This window comes from Ambystoma mexicanum, chromosome 2p (genome assembly GCF_040938575.1).
Source record: "Ambystoma mexicanum isolate Mex_15411 chromosome 2p, UKY_AmexF1_1, whole genome shotgun sequence".
NCBI lineage: Eukaryota > Metazoa > Chordata > Amphibia > Caudata > Ambystomatidae > Ambystoma > Ambystoma mexicanum.
This window is the reverse complement of record NC_090923.1, coordinates 1,195,601,335-1,195,626,215: the sequence shown is the minus strand read 5'-3', so window position 1 is coordinate 1,195,626,215 and position 24,881 is coordinate 1,195,601,335. Positions and strand designations below refer to the sequence as shown.

Here is a 24,881-nt window from a genome sequence, read left to right as displayed (position 1 = left end):
TGGTAAACATAGCACAAATCCCCAACCCTCTCATCCCTTCTCTCTCTGCATTTGCACATTCTGAATGCTCACAAGGCGTAGTAGGTCTGCCTCTATCTTTCATTGTCATGTTTGATTTTCATTCCCATGTTCCCTCCCTGCTGCCTTGTGGGCGCTTTGAAATGTACTTGATGTATAAGTGGCTTACAAATGCACAATAAATAAATAAATAAAATGAATAATATTGGACTGGTGTAAGCTTAGCATATTTGGCGATAGATTCATTGATAGATAATGGGAGGAATTGACGCCTGGGTAGAATGTGTGCAGAAAACAAAGTATGATAAAGAGCTAGAAGGAGGAGTGATTCCTGAACAATTGTGTGGGATTGCTGAAGGACTCTGATCTTGTGTGGAGGTGTAGCAGATTTGGTTGATTCCCATGTTCCGTGCCCTCTGGGGGATCTGCTGTACATTAGCCTTTAAGATCTTAGTTTCTATTTTACAAGTTCTCATTGAATGTATTTGTGTATCATGTTGCTTACATAGTGCTTAACGCCAACCAGCAAGTGTTTCCTATTCGTCGCCTCCATTACGGTTCTGGTATTGTGCTCGTTTCTTCCCCCAATCCCCACCTAGTCTACACCCCTGGGATATGTGATGAATCTGATGATGTCAGCACTCCTTTCCCAGAGGTAGCCTCTTCTCATGTGGCCAAGGACGCCAGCCGCTAAACTGATCCTGGCTCTGGCGGCAGCTATTTGACGGAGCATCACACGGGGAGAGGTGACCCTATGGGGGGGGGGTGAGGCATTATCGGATGAGACCTGGTATCCCCCTTTCCCTTTCAGGGATATCCCCTCCGTTCTACATGCTTTGATTTCATATTGTAATTCCCCTCAGCAAACCACAAAGCATCTTGACAATATCCTTCAATATTCTGAAATTAACTCCTGACAAACACTGACACGAGGAAAAGGGTAACCAGAATGAAGAATGCTCAACCGAAGCAAAATTAGCTGTCTTCTAGTTGAAGAAATCCGATTGTCTGTGAGCATCTCTCTTTCTCAGCGCGGAAGTTCAAAGATGGAGCAGCTGAGCAACAGAGGGATCCGACCGGCTAGCTTATGCCAGGTAAACCAAGCTGTCACAAGGACAGACAAGCATGGAGGCACGAGAGAATCATGGAGGAAAAGGAGGAAGCAAGTGGAGCTAAAGATCAGAACGGAGAGCAGTCAAGGTGGCGTCTTTGTTGTCGGTGCCCTTCCACAGGCCCCGGGAACGCTGACGAGAGATGGGGAGCTCATAGGAAGCTTTGTGCCGACAACGTAAGCCAGGGCAACACGCCGAACACCCTCTGACGCAGGGTTGAGCCATCCAAAGAGAGAGCAGAGGCGAATCAGGACCCGAACGGGGGTCGAAGAAGCTACGGAAACCGTTCAAGCACTGATGAGCTCATAGTAAAAGACTGGAGCGCCGGGAGGGAGTGTGAGAAGGCGCTCTTAAGCACAAGTGAGGCGAAACTCTACAGCTTGCTATGTGGCTAATCTTCATAGTCCCAGTACTTGGGTAAGAAGGAGAATACAAGCACCCCAAATGGAAAGGGGAACTTGGGGAAGCTAAATGCCCCATTGGTTCTGAAGCTGTTGACTGCTGTGTTGAAAGTCCTGGAAGGAGAGTACACCAGGCAATCTAGAGGATTAAAGCAAAACAGAAAGGAAGAACAATACTCCTTCTTGAAAAGAACTGCGCAAAGGCTGGGAGGGGATTGTACCAGGTGTTGAGAGTCTGGAGCCTGCACCCGGGTTGTGGCATTCTAAAGTGTGAATCCAAAGGAAGATTCATACCCTTAGGATTTTGAACTGCATTGCATGAGGATAAAACCTGGGGAAGGGAGTCATTTCCCCAGGAGTGAATTACAACACCAATAGGAAGGGGTTATCATCTTGGGCTACAGAAACGTGGTTATTCTTTTTGAACGTTTTACTTTGGTGCAGAGAAACCTGTGGAAGGGACCTATCCCCTGGAACGGTGAACACTATCCATTGGAGATTTCTGTTGAATTTTCATCTTTTGTTGAAATTGAACATTTGTTCACTCTTTCAAGACAAAGACCTTATCCTTTGCAACTTAGTTATTTTTAGTGGGAGACGATGGGATTTCGAACCACAGGACATTTTTGCTTTGGACATCTTGACAATGGACAGACCTCTTTAGATTTTGGTTGAGGTAGGGAAATACCTCCTAGATTAGGGCCAGTGAGGCCTTTCCCAAACCCCATTATTATTTCAATAAATGTGTGTAGCTACAAACATGAGCCCCCTGGGTCCGCGGCTCATTCTTGACTTCTCACAGATAGTACTAGGCTCCTGACTGCACTTGTCCTGGCACTGGGCTATCTTCCTTCTTTCTCCACACTACGCTCGCTCCATCCCCTCCTCACAAACATAGGCTCCCTTCCCTTCCTCCTACCCTTTGTTTGTCAGATTACCTGCCAATATGCTCTTCCCAATGGTTAATGTTAATTATTTCTCCCAGCGTCATTTTCCATTTATAAAACACCCACGAATGTGATTGCTGGTGTCATGGATTGTCATATGTACTATGTGCTTTTTTTCAAAACACCTTCTGCTACCACCTAACAACTGCAAAATGCAAATCAGTGTGGAATGCTCAAACTATCCTGGAAACTGCAACATTAACTGCCAAGTTTAACTCTCAAAAGAAGGTTATGGTGATTGCAGAATCAGAGAGGGTTTTCAAACCTTTTTCCTGGAGTTTTCACCTCTTTTGGGTGACCTTTTTTCAATGCCATCATCATGTCAAACAGACCCCGAAGCCAAAAGGGTTCTTCTAACATTGTACAGTGCTGAACACTGAGTGCAGCTGATCCTGGGTTTGCCTCTGTGGCAAGCTTGTTGTTGCGAACTGGCAACAATATGTCACTTTTGATTCGAGGTGCCTGGAATCCAATGAGCTAGATTTCTGTTTTGGCACAGGGAGGGACTGATGATGATTAAATTCACCATGCTTGCATCTAATAAATGTTTGGCTTCTGGGAAGGAGCAACTTCAGCCTGCTGCTCCTCAGCATCTAAATGGAAATGCCCACCAAGGCCTTGTGAGGAGCATAACGCTGGCACTGATAAAATCATGTAATCTCGACTGTGGTCATCGAAGAGGACACTGTGTATGCCTAATTTCCAGTGGGCGAAGTAAAAAGAAAAACGCCATTGGTTGTATTGTTTGCCCTTGGTGCATGGTCACTGGTTTGAAAACTGATACGCCTAGTGTTCAGAGCCTCTTCCCCTTGTAGTGTAGGTCCGAACAACATAGTGTCAACACTTTAAGTGTCTGCTCTTGATACTCCAAAGTGATTGCTCGCTGGCCCACTTTGCTCATTTCCAACTGCTGAGGACATAGAATCAATTGTCATGAATAGTGCAGCATGACACGTCTACAATCCTATGTGCTTCAATAATATTGTAACATAACAAATATTATGAAGCTGGATAGATGTTCATCTTATAGAACACTAAAAGACAAAAGGCTGAGTTGACCTACCATGTACTTACCAAGTGACTTTCAGGCTAGTCAGATCTCTACAGCAGATGCAATGGTCCATTGAGCTAAAACACATTTTTTTGTCAGTCCCAAGTTCAGTTCATCACATCTCTTTTTACCAACATCATACAATAAACCTAGGGTTAAGGAGTTCCTTTTCACTTCTTGAGAAGAAAATTAAGGACTTGGCTGAAGATAGATGCCGACATAGTACCTCTTTATTCCCTTTTCATTGTATGTGATACAACGCATGGCACCAACCCACTGCAGATGACCAAATACCAACTCCTTTCTCTCAAAAGATACTTTGGAATACTGCAATGTCTTAGTAAGGGTGCTAGATGCCCAGGAGGTTCGATTAGATGTGATCCCTATATCAAAGCCTAAGATTTTGGTTTGCTTATTAGGCAAACAATCAGCGGATGAGGCATTTTTGGAACTTTTAACGCAGCCCTAGGAGGCACTGTTCTGTACATGTTACACCAGAAGGGAAGCTGTGAGGAAATGCATAGCGCCCAGGGAACCTCTTAGTTCCTCGCGACATTCTTAGAGAAGCAAGAGACAAAGCCAAGATGGCTCATTGGGTCCTGTTTTCATCCTGACAAGGAGACAAGAGGTTGAGTCTGACGTGCCTCTCTGTGACTTTGTGTCTACGAGATCTTCATTTTTATACAGAAACATGAAGAATCACTTCCTGTGTGTGCAGGATCTCTGAACACACTCTTAAAAAACAAAACAGAAAAACCTGAGAATTATTTTTTATTTGTTTACAAATCAGGCACATAAAACAAGGGTGGTGATGATAATTGAACAACTAATTGACCTAATGGTTAATAACATAGTGTATGAAATGCAGTGTATCAAATTAACTAATGGCAGGATGGGAGGGCCTAACAGAAAAACTTGGAGCTTCACACAGCGTGGGCTCTGCCTTCTTGAGCAGCAACAACACAGAAGGGGGGATAACTGTAATGAAAGGAAAAACCGGGCTAATGGTATTAGCAACTTCAAGTCTTTCTCAGAATGTTCTTAGTTTTTAAAAGAAAGTCAATATGTAATAGAGAGCCTCTCATATAGTTTCAGGGAATCTGGAAGATGACCCTGGTCTTTGCCTTCAGACTGCACGTTTTGCGGGGTTCCCACACTCGTGAGTATGTTATTCTGCTCCTCTGTGGCCAACACTTCTTGGGCTGGGAGAGGATCTGAAGACCTCCTTTCGGAGATGAAATGGTGGCCCTTTTTCTGCGTGCTCTCTTGTGGTTGAGGTCTCAGAACCAGGGGATGTCTTTTAAGTGTCAGCTCCCTCCGCCGACACTCGGCTTTACCAGACACCTACTTGCGGTCCCTGCCTAGAATATCTTCTCTGACCACCAGTAAGGTTTCACCATCTCATACCTCTTCCTGTAGGTTCTAATTCCTGCTCTGGACCAGGCTTGTCCACTGGAACCTCCCTAGACTTTGCTTTTTATGGCCATTTGCTCTCCTCCCACGTTCACACAGAACCACCTCTCTCTTTAGATCTTATCTCCAGGACCCACATAGTATGGGCCGTAAGTGTTCCTCCAACCTTGTCTCTCTCTTTCTCTGACAATGGGTGAGTAACCCCAACCTCCTTGTACCTCACGTTTCCTGAAGGGTGACACCCACTATCCTGGGGATGATGTTCCACCTCCCACCTCTTGATGAGGTTTCTAGCCACCTCTTTTCCTCTTAGTTTTCCTCTTCTTCTCTCCAAATGCGCAAGTCATCTTATGAGTTGCTTCCCCTGAGCCCTGCGCTACATGAAGGATGGTATTTCCCAAATTACATAGCAGTGCCAAAGGTTGCAACATTGTTTCTTTTGCAGTAAAGGCTACTCACCAGTAGGTTTGACAAGGGGTTATCTCCTTGTGACAGTCTCCCGCTGTTTGCGGGGATGCAGATGGGGTGGTTTGAGGGTCCCTCTTTTACCCGCTCCAACCAGTGCATCCATCCCTGGCCTGTAACCACCTCACTTGCCTGCAGTTAGTCAGGGGACTTAGTCACACATGTTCATATGCATAAACAATAAATATACATAGGCACAAAGCCTGAATGGCTTATTTGACTTTTTTTACTACTGACTGAAGCAAACTCCCGGGAAACACCTAAGTGTTGCAACCTCAACCTAGGCCAAAAAATAAAAGAAAACAATAAGATAGGCTGGCGTGTCACAGATGGCACAGAAACACACCGAGCCTTGCAGACAATCAAATGATTTTTATTGCAAATATCACAAAAGATATGGATTGTTCTTTGTAGTAATGAGACCGGAAATGTGTTTGATCCAAGGCACCAACTGGCACAGAGATTTGTGAAATGGCGCAAGAGCTATCCCTTTCTCTCTTGCCCTCTTTGGAATGTCCCCCGTACACCACATATCCATAACCCCCATTTAGTGCTACGGACTGGTAACCTCTACTGTCTCTGACCTTCTTTCTTTACAGAGGGTCTCCGAAAGTGCAGGCTAACTTACCTCCCCCAGGGACTTCCCAACATTCCTCACGCTAGCCTCGCTTAGTGTTCTACAGGAGATGGGGAATAGATCCTTGCACTTATTCGGAACCTCATAAGACTAACCACGCTCAATCTCACCCTGCCCATCTTCTGTACCTCCTTCTTGACTCCACAAACATTTCGCCCTCCTTGGCTTTTTCTAGGTTATTAACAGAAATAGTTGTTAATAGTCAATTGCATATCAACCCTTGGGTACATTAGCAGCAGATGATTTATCTGAGAGAATTGGGAGGGAGGGAGAGTGAGAAATAGGAAAACATTAAAATATTATTAAAGTATGATGCATCATTAAGCAAATTGATACCACATTTGCAAATTATGTGTCCATCTTTCTTTACATTACCTTGTTACATTTGAATGTAGTTTTTAGACAGCGGCCCCTTACACACATGAATATAACAGTTTGAGCATTAGAAGTTACAGGTACATCTACCTTTGCACTATCATTTGCTACTGTGGATCTGGCTTTGGACAGCAGCCCTACACCCATCACATCAACTCTCGACCAGAGAGTAGCTACATCCTAAAGTCTGTCAACCATAGTGGGCACTATTTGCACACTTATGGACTTGTATCACTGTGTCATTGCTAAACTCTCTGTACCAGCCATACCTGCTTGTATTGGTGATATGACCTCCATGTTATTTTAAGGTACTCTTTAAAGTGCTCAATAAGTTGAGTTTACGTGTATTTGTAGCTTAATCACATTAGGGTTGTATTTTCAAAGTCTTGGTTTATTCAAATTTTCTCCTGATGTTTGATACTCCTTATCTGTTGGTTGCCCAACCAAAAATTTATGAAACAAACACAACCGAAGTTAAGTATACATGGAAGATCCCCTAAAGCTAATCTATCACAATATTGCTTACAAAGTAATTACCTGTAATCATGAAGTCTCAACTTGACCATTTGGCTATGCTGATTCCATAACAGAAATCAATGTCACCTTATTTTCTTTCTTTTTTGGGTTCACATCCAATGATATTTCACAGTTCTCCTGATTGGGGTAACTAAGAAAAAAATATAGAAAAATGCAGTTGCTAATATTTGTAGCCATGAGTAGCATTGCACAGAAAAAGATAAATAAACGTGGCAGATCCCCTAAAACAAATCTATCACATTGTAACTTACATAGTAGTTACCTGTTAGTCATTGGGTCTCAGCCTGAACAGTTAGATGTGCTGATTCAATGACGGAATAATATTTCAATGTTCTCCTGACCAGGGTAACTTGGAAAAGAATATATATGGAAGAATGCAATTGCTGATATTTTTACGCATGAGAAGCATTGCAAAGAAAAGGGAGGGTCTGCCTTGCTCTAATCCATACCTGTTTCAGTGTTGCTCCTCGCACTGAGCACCCTACTTCTTGTGCTGCATTGAGTTCCTTTGCATATTCATTTCATATTAGTGCGAGGATTAACGCACAATGACGTCATTACGCTACCAGCGTCATGACGCCACTAAGTAATAAACGTCATTGCCATTGTGACGTCAATACAGACATGGTCGCCGGGTGGTAGGCATAATATGGTGTGTATGTTAATACAAATATATTCGTTCCCAGAGCACATAAGGACCATGTGTGGCCATTTGCTACCCCAGCCCGGGAGGAAGACTGCCAAAAGGGTGGTGTAAATATATTCCAGAGGTACGATTGCCTCCAGCCTTTCTGGACTTTACTGTGTATGGGGAAAAATACCCATAAAAAGGAAAGAAATGGGAATCCTGGTTCACCTGCACTACTGTACGCATGTGAAATAATAGTGCTACACCATGAACTTAAAGGGGGGACACACCGTTCGAGCACTGGTAACCTTTAAGGACTCACAAGTGCTCTCAAAACGAAAAGGCTTCAGCAAAGGAGAGAAGTTTAAAATACCTCGCCCACCAAAATCGAGTCACAGACACATAATTGTCAGCAGGTAGCTTAGGGGTCCCATTGAAATACATGGACAAGCTGCAAAAACGAAAATCTTTCCTACTATCCGTTTTCTGTCCAGAACTGCAATATATAGTAGTGAGATTGTGATCGATCTCACCGGATTTTCACCGGAAAGATGCTCCCATTTCTGGTCGGAGCAATACAATCATTTTTGGAAAATGTTTACATGATTGCACAGCTCACGTGAAGCGAGCGGTGCGCCTCAACTGTTTATTTTAAGTTTTACTGTTCCTATGGTTTTATTTTAAAAAGAAACCGTTCCAGAATGGTGTAGTTTTAAAATAAAAGTGTAGGAAGCAGTTGTAACTTGCACTTCAGTGCATTGCGCTGAACATTGCCTTAAAACAGGTGTGTTTGTTTGGGGGTTTGGTTTGCGCGTGGAAGGGGGTGTGGTGATGGGTTTTTTGGGTAGCCGGGGCAGAACAGCAGGGAACATAGTTCCACTACTTCTTTTCGTACACTTCGACCTGATGGCTAGTCAGCATACATGCTTTTGCCATTAGCTGAAGGGGGGAATCCGTATAGATGGATTTACAGCTCATGCCATTAGAGTGAAGTGAGACTGGGTGGCTTTCCTGGTGTACATTCCTCTGGTGGAAATCAGTAAAGACTCTGCGTGGGTGCATTACCACACCTTCATAGAGAACTGTCCCACAATGTGCCAGTTGCAAGCTTTAGCAGAACGGTTACACATAATGTATTTATTTAAAAGGATTGGGGTCACTATATGGCCGATACATTTCTGCGACTTTGTTTGGAACCCCTTCCCCCAAGCCCCATTTGCTGTTTGGGGATGGTTGCTGTCCATCCTCTCCATCCTCCCTACCATTACACACGCCCATAATCACTGTTTATTTATTTATTTTAAACGGGATGCAGAATCATTTCTGTTAAGAATTGACCCGCTGCCATCAGTAATAACCCGTCCCTCCTTTCCTGTACCAGTTGGTGAATTACTTGTCCGGAGGCATTTTCTGGCTCCCTAGATCCATGTAATTTAGGGTTCCCTTGACCCCAACACTCAGGGGTACTCCGTTTTGCCCTACGTGGGACCCCTTGCCCTGTTCACCTTTTGGGTTCTGGATAGCCTGTACCAAATGCAGGTTTCTTTTTATTTATTCAAGTATATTTCAGTTTACAAAGAAATCTTCTACATTGCAGAATTGTTAGAAAAATTCCTTCCATTTGGATTCAAGCCTTGGCTATACATATTGTTTTCTGACCGTTTAAAACAAAGGTACTTCATGCAATTAAAATGATCAATCAGTAGGGGGCGTGGATATGCGGTTGACTGAGAAGTCATGTTCCCCTTGAGCCCTGACCCCACGGGCCTGCCTAACACAATTATAACATGCATTTAGCCCTGATTACAGAGGAGACTGAACTTTGGTGGCATTACTGGCGCTCCCGGTTTTGTCCCCATTGCTGTGCACCGATGGGGCTACGGAACGAGAGACCAACACAGTAGCAATTCTGAAAATGGCACCCTGAGTGTGAGGCGGTGAAAGGCCCTGGCTGGTGAAATTGACCCAGCGGCTGACCTGATCTGAACGGTGAGGTGGATTGAAGCCTTGGTAGGCAGACACATCCCAAGGTGCAGGATGAGAGGCGTTTCGAGACAGCGAGTTTGCGGTGTGCAGCGAGGATCTCCCTCTGCTGCTCCAGTGGGCGGTGGCCCCTGAGCTGGATTGACCCCGTAGGCCGATGTAATGGGCAAGACATGGCGCAAGTACATGAGACCGAGCACTGCATGATCAGAAGCCAAGACACTCTCCTGCACTCCCAAAAGTGAATGGCAGAATGGAGGAACACAGCCTTAAACAGTTGAAGCTAGACGGTCCCAAGATAAATGCTGGATGGAACTAACCTGGTGCGGCCCCTCTGAACGAAGCAGGTGTTGGCCGTGGGAAGACCCCAACTGGGGAGGAGAGCGGGAGCCTTAAGAGGCAGACACATCCTGTAGTACATTGCAGGAGGCACTCTGGGACGGTATGTGTGCGGAAGGTGACTGGGATATATTGCTGCTGCCCTGCCAGCCTCTGAAGTATAGGGCCAGGGGAGCGGACGGGACACGATACTAGGATGCTTGGATGCGCACAACACAAAATGGAGGTAGGAGGTCCCCCATCTTTCTGGAAGCCACACGGTAGAACAGAGGGGTGAGGCCTGAGAAGAATATAGGACTGAGATATACATCTGATATAAGAGAGGCCCATTAGCGTGTTGTGGATGATGGTCCAGTGAAGCTACTGAGGGAGGATCAGCCTGCCCAAAGCCATATTGCTGTGGAAGAGTAGAGGCAAGCAGGCGGTCGCTCCAAAGGCACCAAAATGCAGAGACTTTTAAGCAGCTGGAGGCTAGAAGATAGCGCGGGCCTGGCTGCTAGAGCCCCCTGATTTAAAGGCTGCGCCGATGGATACAGTGTGATGTGCCACCTTGGGAGGAGGCTGTTGACCGTGAAGACAGGGTGCAATTGGAAGACCCTGAGTGCTACTGGAAATCCGGGCCCAGTGACGGAGAGATTACCCTTGCCTGCTGGAACTCAGGAGGTCCGAGGCGGGTGTGAAGGGAGCGGGTCCTGATGGTGTGACCAACAGCTAGCACCAGATACAAAGAAAGCCAGTTTTTCTTCCATCTATCCTGACCAGGGGACACATTTTTGACTGCACAGGAGCGTTTGGTGGGCGCACAAGGCCAGTTCAAGTCCTTGCTCTGCAAAATGTCCAAAGCCAATCAGGGAGAGATTAAGACAATGTTGTCAACCCATGAAACCAGAGACAAGCAACTGCAGACAGTAGTGGCACAGATTCACACGCTGCTGCTGGGTACCATGCAGGAATAGTTGCTGGTGACCAAGAGCGACTTGAAAACTTGCTTGCAGAAATTAAGCAGGAGATCAACGCTACTGGAGATAGGCTTTCAAAATCTTTTGCCCAATTGGACATTCACATACGCTGTGCAGAAAAGTGCTTGGATGATCTGGGGAACTTCCTGTGCGAGCACACCGACGACCAAGTAGAACTCCAACAAAGAAGGGCTGCTGTGGAAGACCAAGGGGTGCAGATCTGGCTTAAACAGGAAGATATTGAAAACCGGTCATGACAAAACAATATAAGACTGAGGGGATCCCCAGTCACATCAAGGATCAGGAACTGAAGGAGTTTGTGCAGAGCCTATTTTGGATGATATTAAAAGCTGAAGATCAATCAGAGCTGATCCTGGATAGAATGCACAGGATGCACTACTCGGCTGAGATACGAAGAAATCTTCTACTTGATGTTCTGATCAGAGCTAATTTTTTGCAGCAGAAAGAAAATATTCTGGCAGGAGAGCTGAGCTTCATCAAATTTCAAGAGGCACACATCTTGCTCTTTTTTAATACTTAGTCCCACTCACTCTGGCCAAGCGACGAAAGCTGAATGTGGTCACCAGTTGGTTGCACAAAAACAAAGTGCGCTATTGATGGGGTTTCCCTGTTAGTTCATATTTGAAGATCAGAACCAACAGTATGCAATTTCATTAGAGGAAGAAGCTCCGGAACTCATGGGAGCTGCACATATAGAGCACCAGTAAAGGATTTCAGGGATGGGGTATCTTTAGTATTGTCGGATAGTAAGGGGCACCCTAAGCATAAGGAGGGACTCAACCGGGGTCTATCGAGGATCAGAGTATGGCAAGAAGGAAGAATTTGCTCCAGAGAGATGCAAGTTGAAAGGATTGACCATGATTCCATCAGAGGCTGAGGAATTATTCCCTGAGAGACTCTGCTCCATATCCTTGTGGCAGTATCACGGGGGTGGGCGTAGATATGGTTGTCCCGGATTTTGACTGTTACTGTCGAAGGGCATAACGTTTATGGGGATTGCACAATTGAGCAACAAAGGTTATTGGAGTTACGAGTATTTCCTCTTATTTAGCCTAATTGATTTATTATATCGCTCAAACTAATTGAGGGCGGATGGGGGGGTACTTTAGCGATATTGGGTGTTTATTTTTGTTTTTCATTGTTGAGATTATGTTCTTTGAGCTGCTCTACTATTGGAGGGCCCAGCATGGCAGTGATTAGGGGCCCTTTTACAGTGGTTGCTGGGTCATGGGTACTGTGAGAAACCAAAGGGTGTCTCACCTGCTAGTCCCCGGGGATCTCGCTCTCACGTGGCCAGGGCACGGCCATCGCTGTTGGAACCAGACTCTGGGGGTGGACCAGTGCGGGAGGATCACCTGGGTGGGGTGTCTTCGGGGAGTGGCGGTGAGGCAACCAATGGTGAGAAGCGGTATTCGCCCCGTACCCATACCCCATCCTATTTTATACGATTCTCCAATGTCCCAACTCCCCCCTCCCCATTCAACATAAACACTGGGCCAAGGAATAGGGCGACTAAGGATAGGAAGGCTAACACATACATATCCCATTGGACATGTCTCACTAATCGGATCAGGCAAAGTCAGGCACTTGAATTTAATCACATAAATCTGATACCCATTAGCTCTCCCCGCATGGATAAAAGGCGGAAAACAGATAAACATTGGGAGCAAGGTGGAACACAAGAAGGACCAGATCTTCCGGGGCGAAGGCAAACCCACTGGAGCAGGACGACCGATTGAGGGACTAGAGCAAAGGGTCGAGAAACCCTGAAGTTCTCTGCCAGAAGTTGTTGCCTCCAGGAAACCGCAAAGGAGACGCAGAGAAAGCCAAATTGCAGGCAAGAAACCTGCATTGTGTTTCAAGGATGCCAGTGACCCTTCTGGATGAATGACAGAGTTGGGGATGTGAGGCCAAGCATGTGGTATTAACCTTGGCTTGTGAATCAAACCCACAGAGATGAAAAAGGAACACGCACAACCAGTGAGTTAGTGAAAGACATGAAAGGCTGGTTTGTGTCAAGGAAATATTGAAGCTGCAACAGTGTATCTCACAATTGAATGTTGCGCACATGCTGATGAGACGTGAAAGAAAGCTAACCAGTGATTAACTTTTAAGTTGCTGATAACTGTGAAGCCAGTGATAGAGTAGCGGAGTGGTCCGGCAAAAGGAAGTAGCCCATTCGAAAGTCTCTGCAAAATGTTTGTCTTTTTATAAAGTGGCAAAGTGAACAGACTCTGAAATGCGCAAGGGTCAAGATTAACCCAGCGAAAGGGGAAGTGAAAAGGTGAAGTCTTTAAGAGAAAGATTTCTTTGAACTTTTGTGCTTCTTGTATGGAACTACCAAGACCTAGAGACAATGGGGCAAATAACATAAAGGGGGAGCTGAAGTGAAAGTCGAAGTGGTCCTGTGGCGGTGTACAGTCAAGGCCTTGCACATTCCAAAGTCTTTGAAATCAGTGAAAGGTCCGAGCCTGACTGAGACCTGAAATATTAAATAAGGTAGTGGAAGGGAACCCATAATGAATGTGCCTAAAGCCTGGGGAAGGGAACCGCTGTAAGTGCTGTGATTGTGAGGTCCGAGCCCGGCAAAGGGAGATGTACGTTGAATCAGGTACTTTTTGGTGGAAAGGTCTGAGCCCGACTGAGGGAGACCTACTTGAACTGTTGATGCTTTGAGAGGTCTGAGCCCGACCGAGGGAGATCTACACAATCTTTTGTTTAACTGTGAACAATTTTTTGGAAAGCTGGAATAAGTGACGTTAATGTGGAAGCCCAAGTGGGCCTCGACCCACGTTTTGAACTGCCTTTTTTTGATAACCTGAGCCAGAGTGTCATCCTGTTTACAGGGTTTGCCTTACTCCATGCTGTCCAACGTGGGGAGGAGAGCTGACTCAGCCATCTTGATTCTTCATGATGTAACACTGACTTTCATTTACATACACATTCTCCTTTTCACACTCTTTGTATAGGAGATAGGGCAAGTATTAGGTTTTGTTAGTATAGGCCATTTTGATGAGACGAAGACCGACTAGGACTGTGTTTTCTTTGTTTGTTGCTAGAGACTACTCCATCATAGCTATAGGGCAGAGTAGGAGTTTTTCCAAACCCCAAGAACTTAATAAAGGTTTTGAAATGTGTAACTCTTGTGTCAGTGTCATACTTGTGATACCATGCCTCCCTTACAGTACATACTAGGTTGCTTGAATATGCTGGCTCCTGACCATACCTGCTTAACCCTCAATGTGCAGGGACTTAATTTGCACTTTAATTGCAAATCAATTTTCCAAAGGTTGATAGCGCTCAACCCAGCAGTATTGTTCCTTCAAGAAACCTACCTTCTCTTGAAGCATGAGGGTCCTGGGATTGAAGTGTACAAAAAGAAGTAGTAGAACTATGTTCCCTGCTGGCTTGCCCGCATTCCCTACAAACCCCATAGCCACGCTCCCTCCCATGTGCAATCCAAAACCCCCAAACAAACACACTTGCTGTTTTAGGGAATGGTTTCTTTTCAAAATAAAAGTACAGGAACAGTAAAACCTTTTTAACAAAGTAGAGGAGCACTGCTCCTACCCGGTCCCTCCTACTTCGGCCACTGTGAGGGTCGATTCACCAATGCAGCATACCCCTCATCTTACTTTGCTTCTGTCGACACTAAGAGGAAGGGGGTCGCCATGTTGGCTTAAGAAGGGGTCCCCCTGAAAGTCAAAGGGGTCTTGGGAAACGCTGATGCCAAATTGGAATGCCAGAGCCTGACCTTGGCATTCACCTATGACCCCAATGTGGGACAGGACGCCTTCCTTGATTCCTTCACTCGGACGCTGGAAAGCTTTACGAAAGGTGACTTGATCCAAGCTGGGGATTTTAGTTGTCTAGTGCACCCCACCATGGATAAAACTCTTCCCCCGATGGGGGCAGATAAAAGTAACTTGTTAGCCATGACCAAAACTGCTGCAAGACCGATCCATATTAGAGACATGGGGATTCTTTCAGCCAGGTGAACGAGACTATACATTTTTTTCAGCTGTGCACAAGGGGTTTTTGAGACAGGACATGCTCCTAGTCTCCAATACCCCGATTCCAAAAGTGATGGCAGCCGAGGTCCTGCCGAGAATATTATCAGACCATGCCCCAGTGCGCATGTCCCTAGATCTAAAGCTGTCCATGCCTCAGCAGAGGAAGCCCTGGCGACTGAATGATTTTTTCCTGATGGACAAAAGTATATGTAAGCTCACATTATAGAAACACTAAATAGTTATGCTCAGAATTACATTGAGAACATAGACCAGAAATTACTATGGGTAAGGCTGTCCTTAGGGGGGGCATTCATTAGTCATCCCGTGGCAAATATGAACGCAAAAACTGTCCAAAGGGTCCTCTTAGAAAGAGAGGTCAACCGCTTAGATCATGCCCACAAATGTTGGAACTCACGGAAGATGCTTGTAGACCTCCTAATAGCCAGAAATGAGTTGGAAGCCCACCTGGCTGAGAAAGCAGCACAAGTAATTTTATACACAAAGCAATTTTTGGACGTAAAAGGCAAAGCTTGGATACTCGATAAACGCAACTATATTCAAGCCCTTGGGGATTAACGGGTTGGTAGAATCACCTCGACATGGGACAAACTGGCGGTAATAGCGGACTACTTCCGAGAAGCAGGGACTAAAATCCCTGAGAACCCAGTGGTTAGAGCGAAATTTGTAAGAGGCCGTGCCTTCCTAAACTCTCCAGAGAAACTCTAGATATGCTTGAAGTACCTTTTACGGTGCAAGCGGTCCAACAGGCTATCCAAGACTTCCCAACAGGAACATTTAAAAAAAACTTTACACAACTAGTATCTCCCCATCTTACCAAACTAGTTAACTCTTTCCTGAATACTGGATCAGTCTCGGAATCGATGGCTGAGTCATTAACGATGTTGAATTCCGAAGCTGGGGAAAGACTGAGAGGAATGAAAGGCATATAGACTGATTGCTCTTCTCAACATGGATGCAAAAATGTATGTTAAGGTGGTGGCATCTTTGTTGATAGGGGTTCTCCCAGTGGTAGTAGACCGTGACCAAACTGGCTTCATAGTTGATTGTGGGGCACAGAACAATATTAGGCAGGCAATTGACCTCATTGTATTAATAGCTTCCATTCCTGATCAATTTGTGATACTATCACTCGACACGCACAAATGGTTTGACATCATGAGCTGGGAATACCTTGAGGCGCTGATGGAAGAGTTTAATTTTGGCTAGATTTTTGTAAAATACAAGTACTGGGGCAGAAAAACAACATAAAACCCCTATCGCTGGACACAGAGAAGACATTTAGTGTGGAAAAGAGAAGTCCTCGGCCAGAAGCCGCAAGAAAACCGGAAACATCTCGAACACCTAAAACCTCCGATAAAGGAAGATTGAATGAGTCAATAACAAAATATGAAAGAAATCCAAGAGGTCTACCGATTCAAATTAAAAGAACATGTACGCAGATTGTGGAAACATCGCAAAAAGACGGAAAAGACAAAGAAAAATCAAATCCTTTGCAAAATCTCTGGGCCTGGCTTCCCAAAGCCCTGACCACACAAAAGAAATAGCAACTCGTTTCCACAAAGCTCTACGACGACTCAATACGAGGAACAAACATCAAACGAGCCAAACTAGGCTCGTGGAACACCCGTGGATTTAAGCACCTTACAGCACAGAGTGATGTTGAATTGCCTTCCTTCGATATCCTGTGTCTACAGGAGACTTGGCTAACTACAAAGCCCACCCTAGATGGATATGACATAGCCTTTGAAACAGCAAAAAAGGGACGAAAGGGGAGACCCTACTCGGGGTTGTTAATCGCAATCAGAAATGGAAATGGAATGGAACTACTAAACATCCTAACGTCATCATTACTCATGATCTCAGTACAGATAAAATGGAACTACTGGAACACTATAACGGCCAAATCAGTGATAACATCCCTGATTATCATAAACCTGTACTGGAATCCGGATGCCATTTCGGATAAAGACTTTCTGGACTCAGTAGAAAAAGAAATCGATAAGGCTTACATTGAACACTCTGAGGTCCATCTGCTTATCTGCGGAGATTTAAACGCCGTATGTGCTAAGAAACTTTCAGGCAAGGCGAGAACAAAGGCTGAACTGAGAGGTGAAAAATGGACAGCTTTGATGAAATTAAAAAATCTTGAAAACGTGGCCACGTCAATTCACACGACAAACCTGCCTCCAACATGGGAAGGTAGAAATGTTACGGCCACAATTGATTACATCTACGCTTCCTCCACACTCCTGCCTATCATCGCATCCTTTGACATTCAAAAAACTAAGGCGAGTGATCACAATCTGCTATGCCTAACTTGGCCAGTCACTGTAACCGAAAAAACAATGTGCGCTCCAAAGCTCAAAACGAATCCTAAAGGAAATCGTCTCGCTCTGAGTCAAAAAAACGTCATCTGCTTAACAACTAATTACATAAAGCGAGACCCGTTGGAAGGTGCCTTTGCACAACCGGACTATAGTGACCTGCTAAACGTCTTCATGAAACCAAAAATTAAAAACAGCACATCAACAAACAAGTCAACACACACGTATGACCAAACTTTGGTCATCAGAAGACGCAAACTCAGAAAGCTAAAGAGAAGATACATGAAATCCGGTTCAAATACTGATAAACAAGATTGGACTTATGAATTAAAGGCCTACAAGTCCTGGCTGATAGAGCGCCGACATATCATGTATCAAAAGGACTCAGAAGACATGCTACGGTGCGTGTCCTCCAAAAACCCTCGAGATTTCTGGGCTCTGATAAACGCGACTGATCAAATCAACTCAGATGCCCTGATCAATGGCATCTCGGAAACAAAGTGGAAAACCCATTTTGAAAATCTCTTCTTTGACGTCGCTGCAAACAACATCATTATCCAGGAACAAAATCAATCTTTGTGGGTGGAGCTCCATGATGTAGAAGATATCCTATACATCTTGAAAAAGTTGAAAAACTCAAGAGCGTCTGGGCCGGACGGCCTGACCAACGTGCACCTAAAAGAACATCCGGAGGTCTGGTCAAAGTTTATAAGTGCAGTCATTCGAAGAGTGACCACAGTGAAAGCTCTACCAAAATCCTGGACTAATGCAGTGATCGTCCCTATCTTCAAGAAGGGGGTGAGAGACGATCCCAGAAATTTTCGACCTATCGCTTTGCTAAATGTGATCGGCAAGGTCTATGGATCTCTACTCCTTAAACACTTCCAAAAATGGGCCGAGAACGCGCCTTGCAACGACCCGTTTCAATCTGGGTTCAAAAAGAACGTAGGAACAACCATCAACATTCTCACGGTTAACATCTTAAAAAGTAAGTCGCTTGCCGGAGGCCCACAAACTTACATGGCTTTCGTCGATCCTAGCCAAGCGTTCGACCAGGTAAATAGATCAAGGCTTTGGGAAAAGCTAAGGACCTGGAAGTGTCCAGAAAGCATACTACAACCACTCATAGCCCTCCACACAGCCACTAGAATCCAAGTGAGGCTTGACCACCAAGGAAAACTCTCTGACGAGATCCCTACAAACCGAGGAGTCAAACAAGGATGCCCGTTGGCCCCGGCGCTCTTCTTGACCTTTATAGGGGACTATAAAGAAGCGGAGCTCACGGTTCATTCCTTCCCTCCACAAATTGGAAACACGAAAATCTCAAGAATCTTATATGCGGACGATATCATAATAGCAGACCAGACAGCAATAGGGCTGCAAAGACAACTGACAAACCTTGCTGCATATATCGCCGCAAATGGCTTGGAGATAAATAAGCCAAAGACCAAGATTCTGTTCTTTGGCAAAGGAAAAACAAAAAGTGATTTTTTCAAATGGACTTTGGAAGGAGAATCCATCGAGAAGGTGACAGAATTCAAGTACCTGGGTATCATGGTGGATAACACGCCAAAGGAAAACGCCATGCAAAAACATCTTTTGAGGAAAACAAAGAGTTTAATATCTCAAGCAAAAGCAATAGATAAGAAATTTGGGCGTTTTTCTCTCATACCAGTTATAGAATTCTACAAAATGAAGGTCACACCCACACTTGTGTATGGAGTTGAAGCTATGCCTGGCCTCCCAAAAAAAATCTGGCCCATGTTGGAAAGCCAATATTGGAGAGAAGTCTTAAATCTACCGAGTTCTACTCCTCTGGTATTGATAAGACGCGAAATGAGCCAGCTTTCGTTGACAGCAGTAGTAGAAAGGAATACCATGATGCTTTTCAGAAAATTACTCCTTGAAAAACGCTCGAAACTACTAGAAGCGATAGATGCAGAAGCTGAAAGTGGTTACTCCGCCGTCCTGACCCAGTGGTACAAGGATCAAGAAGCAAAACTGGATGAAATTAATTGCTCAAAAAAAGACCTGGTGGAAAACCCAATGAAAATTCAAAAGAAATTAAACGAGCTTGACTGGGTCAACACCTTGGAGCAAGCAGGTTCTTACAAACTGGTGGCCGACTTACCACTCATGACCTTCAAACTACATGAATTCCAACCCTTTGTGAAAAGATACCCTGATCGTAAATTGAGGAACACTTTTCTAAGAGCTCGTCTCAATTTACTTCATACTAATGAAATTCTCAAGATAAGAGGTCTAGCAACAACAAACAAATGCAGATTCTGCACAGACCCAGTGGTGACAGAAACCACAAGACACTTACTCCTAACTTGTCCAGGCGTAGAGTCTATAAGAAATTCTTACCTGAAGACGACGCTAGCAGCGGCTCATATCTTTGATGAAGAGATCTGGTGGGCCAGGCTAATCGGAGGTGGGCGTACTACATGGGTTACTGCAACCGCCAAAATCTTGGACACAATACTCACGACTACAACCAAAGAAGACGTGTAGAGTAAACTGCAAACTGTAAAAACCCAGAAACGAAGAGTCCGAGCACAAAACCTTTTAAAAACCTTTTAGGTTAAAAGAAAGTATAAAAAAAAAAAAAAAAAAATTATAGCAAACCTTAAAATAGCCAAGACTAAAATGAACATCAGTGGACTCCAACAATCTCAATTGAAAGATGAACAAGACCGGGTTGTCCGCTGTCGCCCCTGATATTCGCTCTGGCAATGGTGCCATTGGCCCAGCACGTTTGTCTAAATCCACTGATCCTGGGTATAGCGCACAAGTGCTCGGTTCACAAAATTGCATTATATGCTGATGATATACTCTGCTTTCTTACTCAGCCCCTTACCTCCCTGCCTGAACTGATCTCTACCCTGGATGCATTTAGGGACATTTCGGATTTCTGCATCAATAAGGAAAAATCTGTTGACCTTAATGTTTCTGAAACCGAGGCTAATCTTGTGGCTAACCAACTGAATTCTCCCTTCATCTGGACATATCTGGGCATAAAACGTTACCTTACATATGAGGCCTTGGCGGGAGTGAATATCCCTGACCTTTTGAGAAAGCAGCTAACTCACTGATTTCCAGGAAATGTCCTGGCTGGGAAGAATCCAGGCAGTGAAAATTACCCTTATACTGAAACTATTATATGTATTTCAAGCCCTTCCGATTCGCATAGCAGTAAAAGAGTTGGAGGAGCAACAGAGAGTGATTGGGAAATGTATTTGGTCCCATAAACCCCCTAGAGTATCCAGAAGGGTTATAACTAGGTCTAATGGAGCAGGAGGATTGGGTGTTCCATACTTGCACTGGTATTTCCTGGCTGCGCAACTGGCCTAGATATGGACTGGTCAGTTGCCATGAGGGAACCCAAATGGAAGGATATCAAGGCAACGGTGGCTGGTCAAAATATCGAAAAAAAAATCTGGAATGACAAAAAGGTCGAAAAAAAAATCTTGAAAAAAAAAAGTCGAATTTCTCTTTTTTTAATTATATATTTATTTTGGGATCCGGGATTAAAAAAAATGGTTAAAAAAAAAATTATAAAAAGGGGGGTTCGGGGAGAACCCCCCCATTTTGAATAAAAAACGTCATTAAAAAAAATTCGACTTTTTTTTTCTGACTTTTTTTTTCGCGATTATTTTTTTTCGAGATTTATATTTTCGGTATTATGACCATAAACCCAAGGCAACGTCTCTTGATGCCCTGCTGCATCTTCTCCCTTTTCTGAATAAAGATGCCAGGCTAAATCTGACAGGTCTCCTGCCAACGGCTGAGTGCACCAGGGTTAGAGCGGACCTCTTGCTGGGGATCAATGTGGTACTCGGCCCACTAACACCATTTACCTAAAATCCAGAGTTTTCCCCAGGTATGGACAAACAGGCCTTCACAAAATGACAAAATGAGAGACGGGGTCACGCTACCCCTAAGGGACATACATATATATATATGGACATCCCTTAACCTTTTCTGAATGCAAGACGAAATTCTCACCACCAGAAGAAGAAAGATTCAGTTGTGCGCAAATTGGGCTTCTAATTCTTTAATTGTAAGGGCAGGTACCAGAAATCCAGTGGGCTTTGAACTCATGATGCAAGAAGGCAGGAGGACTAATATAATCTCCCAAGATTATAAACTATGGGAAAAAGTAGTGGAGGTGGAAAAGCTACCCTATATTCTCAAGTAGGAGCAATAACTGGGACAGGATATCACCTGAGACTCATAGCAGAGAATTTGACAGTGAGGTCATAAAAGCTCTAGGTGTACACTATTGAAGGAGGGAGCCATCAAGATATGCTTTCGTTGGTACATGCCCCCAGTGAGACTCCATAAAATCTACCCGACAAGCTCAGATTGCATCTGGCACGGATGTGGTCACAGAGGGATATGGCACACATGTGATGGAGTTGCCCCACTCCAAATTTATTGGAAGGAAAGATAAGACATCACGGGTCACTTGTTGCCAACTAACCCAGTGGTGGTGATCTTTGGGGATGCATGAGAAGACAGCTCCTATACAGTCTCGGGTCCGTGGGCGACTGACCTCCCACCTCTTAATGGCCAAGAAAATTACGCAGGCCCTTTTATGAAAGTTGCAAGAGAGCTCCTCTCTGGCATATTGGTGGGTTAAAATATGGCAGATTCTTGCTATGGAATGTTTTCAGAATTGATAACGTGTGTATGGGCCCCTTTCCTAGAATATGTCAGGGATAGAGAAACCACGCTACATGAGCGCAACTGATTAAATGTTTGGTTCTGGAATAGTGGAATGCGAGGAGGGGGAAGATATAGGAATAGTTTGCGAGTGAAACAGCAACCGAAAATTGAAATGGGAATATACAAAGGGGACTCTGGATATTGCCTATAAACTGTACAATGGGCGGGGAAGCTTCAGTGAAATTTGTGGCATTTCATGTTGATAAGTTCTTCTGAAGATGAAAATAAAAATTAAAAATGTGTTATCAATTAGGAGACTAGCTTTAATGTACTCGTTATATTGTTTACAAATTAGAGTGCTGCTATCTATAATTCCATTCCCTCCTTGCTTGAACATTTAATCCAGTAATTGTCATGAGTCACACATCTCAAACCTCCCACAGTGACTAGTACAATTGTCTTCAGCAACTTCATTCAATGCTGTGGGGTCTCCCATCATCACCGATGAATTCCCTCGAATCCGTGGACCTTTTATCTTGCTCATTACACTTCTCCCCTTTCAAGGAGATTCAACCTAAGCTTCGTGAATACATTTAATTTCTCCTAGAATTGGAAATGTACCATGGAAGGCTCAAGTGCAAACTCCAGCTGCACAACCTTCACATCCTCGACTGACATCGCTTTGAATATCTGAAAAGAGCCCTTCTGTACATTTTCCAATTCGAGCATCTTAGTCTTAATTGCCTTTATTTGCCATCTACGTTAGGTGCTATGATCATATTGAAAATGTATGTAATTTAGAATATGTGTACATGTGTTCCTCCCATACATTTGATTCCCCTAAAACATTCAACAAAAAAGTTGACATTTCTCCATTGACATGTTTCCAATTGCAAATGTGTGATTCACTTCTTCATGCTATTTTATGGATCTTCTAACTTGTGCCATTTCTTGGACCTCTCTTCTCATGCCCGCTACTTCCTAATGTTGCCACATATCCTCCATGTACAAAGCCTCACACAGCTCTTCTTTTATCCTGTAGAAGTTCAAGGAATACCTTAACGGCCGAAGCCTCCTTTCCAAGCTTGAAGCAAAACACCACCAGCTCCAGGATGCGATTGAGAAAGGTGGGTGCAGCTGAACATGTCCAGTAGGCACCTAGATGTGCCCGTCATCCCACAGCATCCTTTGCATCCTCGCACGCTTTCCGCAACCTCGCTCATTCTGTTTCCTCTATCTCCCTCTTATGATCTTTCCCATTACATTACGTCTCATCTCTCCCACGTTTCCTCTTTTGATATTTCTGCCCATCTCTTTCAATCACTCGCTTTTACTTGTTGCCCTGATTTCTACAACATGTTGCTTTTCTGACACACGTCTCTGCATTTCGTGGGCTCTGCCTTTATCCTCCAACTTAATTTTACTCTGGTTTAGGCTTTATTTTCATTCTCTCACTTTCTTGCATTTATTTTTCATTCGTCCTTCCTCATTTTTTTTTTCATTTCTGTATTTTTTATTTCCCTTTTTCTTATTTGTTTTATTTAACCATTCATTTTTATCTTCATTTTTTGATTATTCTCATTCTTTTACCTGGCATCCATTCTTTTAAATTTTCTCTATTGTATTGTAAATTGTGATTGTTCAGAAGTAGTATCATTCTCCTGCACTTACATCAAGTACATATGTCTACAAACACAGTTCAAATGTGTTACAAACTTTTCCTCCACCAGGGGGCGCAGCGTGGCTCCACCCAACGCCTCCATGTGCCGTGCACTGGACATGTCGGGCCATTATATATTGAGGCACCCCGTGACCTCAGTTCCTTTTTTCAACACACTGTTTGTTTCAGGAACATGCTTCCTAAGCTTTTTCGAATGTCTTCTCCATGCCCAAACATGCAAATGCCTCAGGTTTCAAACTTTGCGTGGACTGCAGCCCGCATACATCGGTATAGGATCTGTACCAGATGTGTCTTTGATGCTTGGGAAAGGAGCATGACACCTAGGATTGCATGTTGTGCCAGCCCATGTGTCTGAAGGCCCCATGGTAACGGGCTGCAAAAATCTTCACCAGGGTGGAGGGTGAAGTCACGCAGTCTCGCGGAATGATGATCCGAGGGGGGGGTCGCTCCTGTGCATAGCAATGGACAAGAAAAAGCACTGCATGAGATCACACGCCAAGAGTGGATCGTTGCACCGGCTTTCTTCTAGAAAGAAGAGCCACTGCTCCAGAGAATCTCCAGAGAAGGCGGCTCAGGCACCCTTTCTAACCCAATCATCCTCCCTCGAGGAATGGGAACAATTTTGCCAAAAGATGGTTGACATCTTTGCCAAGATGGCACCAGTGCTGAAGGCCTCTGCCTCGGTGCCAACGGGTCCCACTGCATCTTCTTTGACCGGCAGGGTACCCACTGGAGATCACTCTTGCATGCCTACGGGTTTGGGCCTGGACCTAAAAGGACCTGAAGTTCCCCAGCACCGTTAGGCCCCGCCTTCATGCATTTAGGTTTCAGCGCCATGGCCCTTCTGGAATATGTCTAAGATTTATGACATCTACGATGAAGAGGGGGACCAGGTGCCATTTGGGTTGGAACCATTGGTCTTCAGGGAAGAGAGGGAGGACTTCTGTGAGGAAGGTGAAGGCGTCCAGATGCTGGCCTCTCCAGGAAGCCAGCGGTCTAGACGTCTCCCCTGAACTGTATATTCATCCAGCCCCCACCGCTGGCAGGCCTCAGGCATCTTTTCAGAAACTGATGGACAGGGTGGCTGATACCCTTGGCATATCTGCTTCATCAAGGCCCAAGATTCAATTCGAATTTACCAACATCCTGGATGAAGGGCCCAAAAGGGAAACACTGCTACCATTCAATGTAGCCGTTGAGGCCCCAGTGGTAGAGGTGTGGAGAGGCTCGCCTCTACGCCTGGCGTTGAGAGGGAGTTGGCTAGAAAGCATTGTCCTGCCAC

General features: G+C 44.6%; 1 protein-coding gene across 5 annotated transcripts in view; it reads left to right on the top strand.

Annotated features, from left to right (window-relative positions):
• Window positions 1–24,881, top strand: part of ARHGAP4 (Rho GTPase activating protein 4) — a 593,975-nt gene that overhangs the window by 429,739 nt on the left and 139,355 nt on the right. For all 5 annotated transcript variants that reach the window (XM_069645408.1, XM_069645407.1, XM_069645411.1 and 2 more), the window contains exon 10: window positions 22,961–23,045. In XM_069645408.1, coding sequence (XP_069501509.1) covers window positions 22,961–23,045 — 85 coding nt within the window. The remainder of the gene's footprint in view (window positions 1–22,960; window positions 23,046–24,881) is intronic.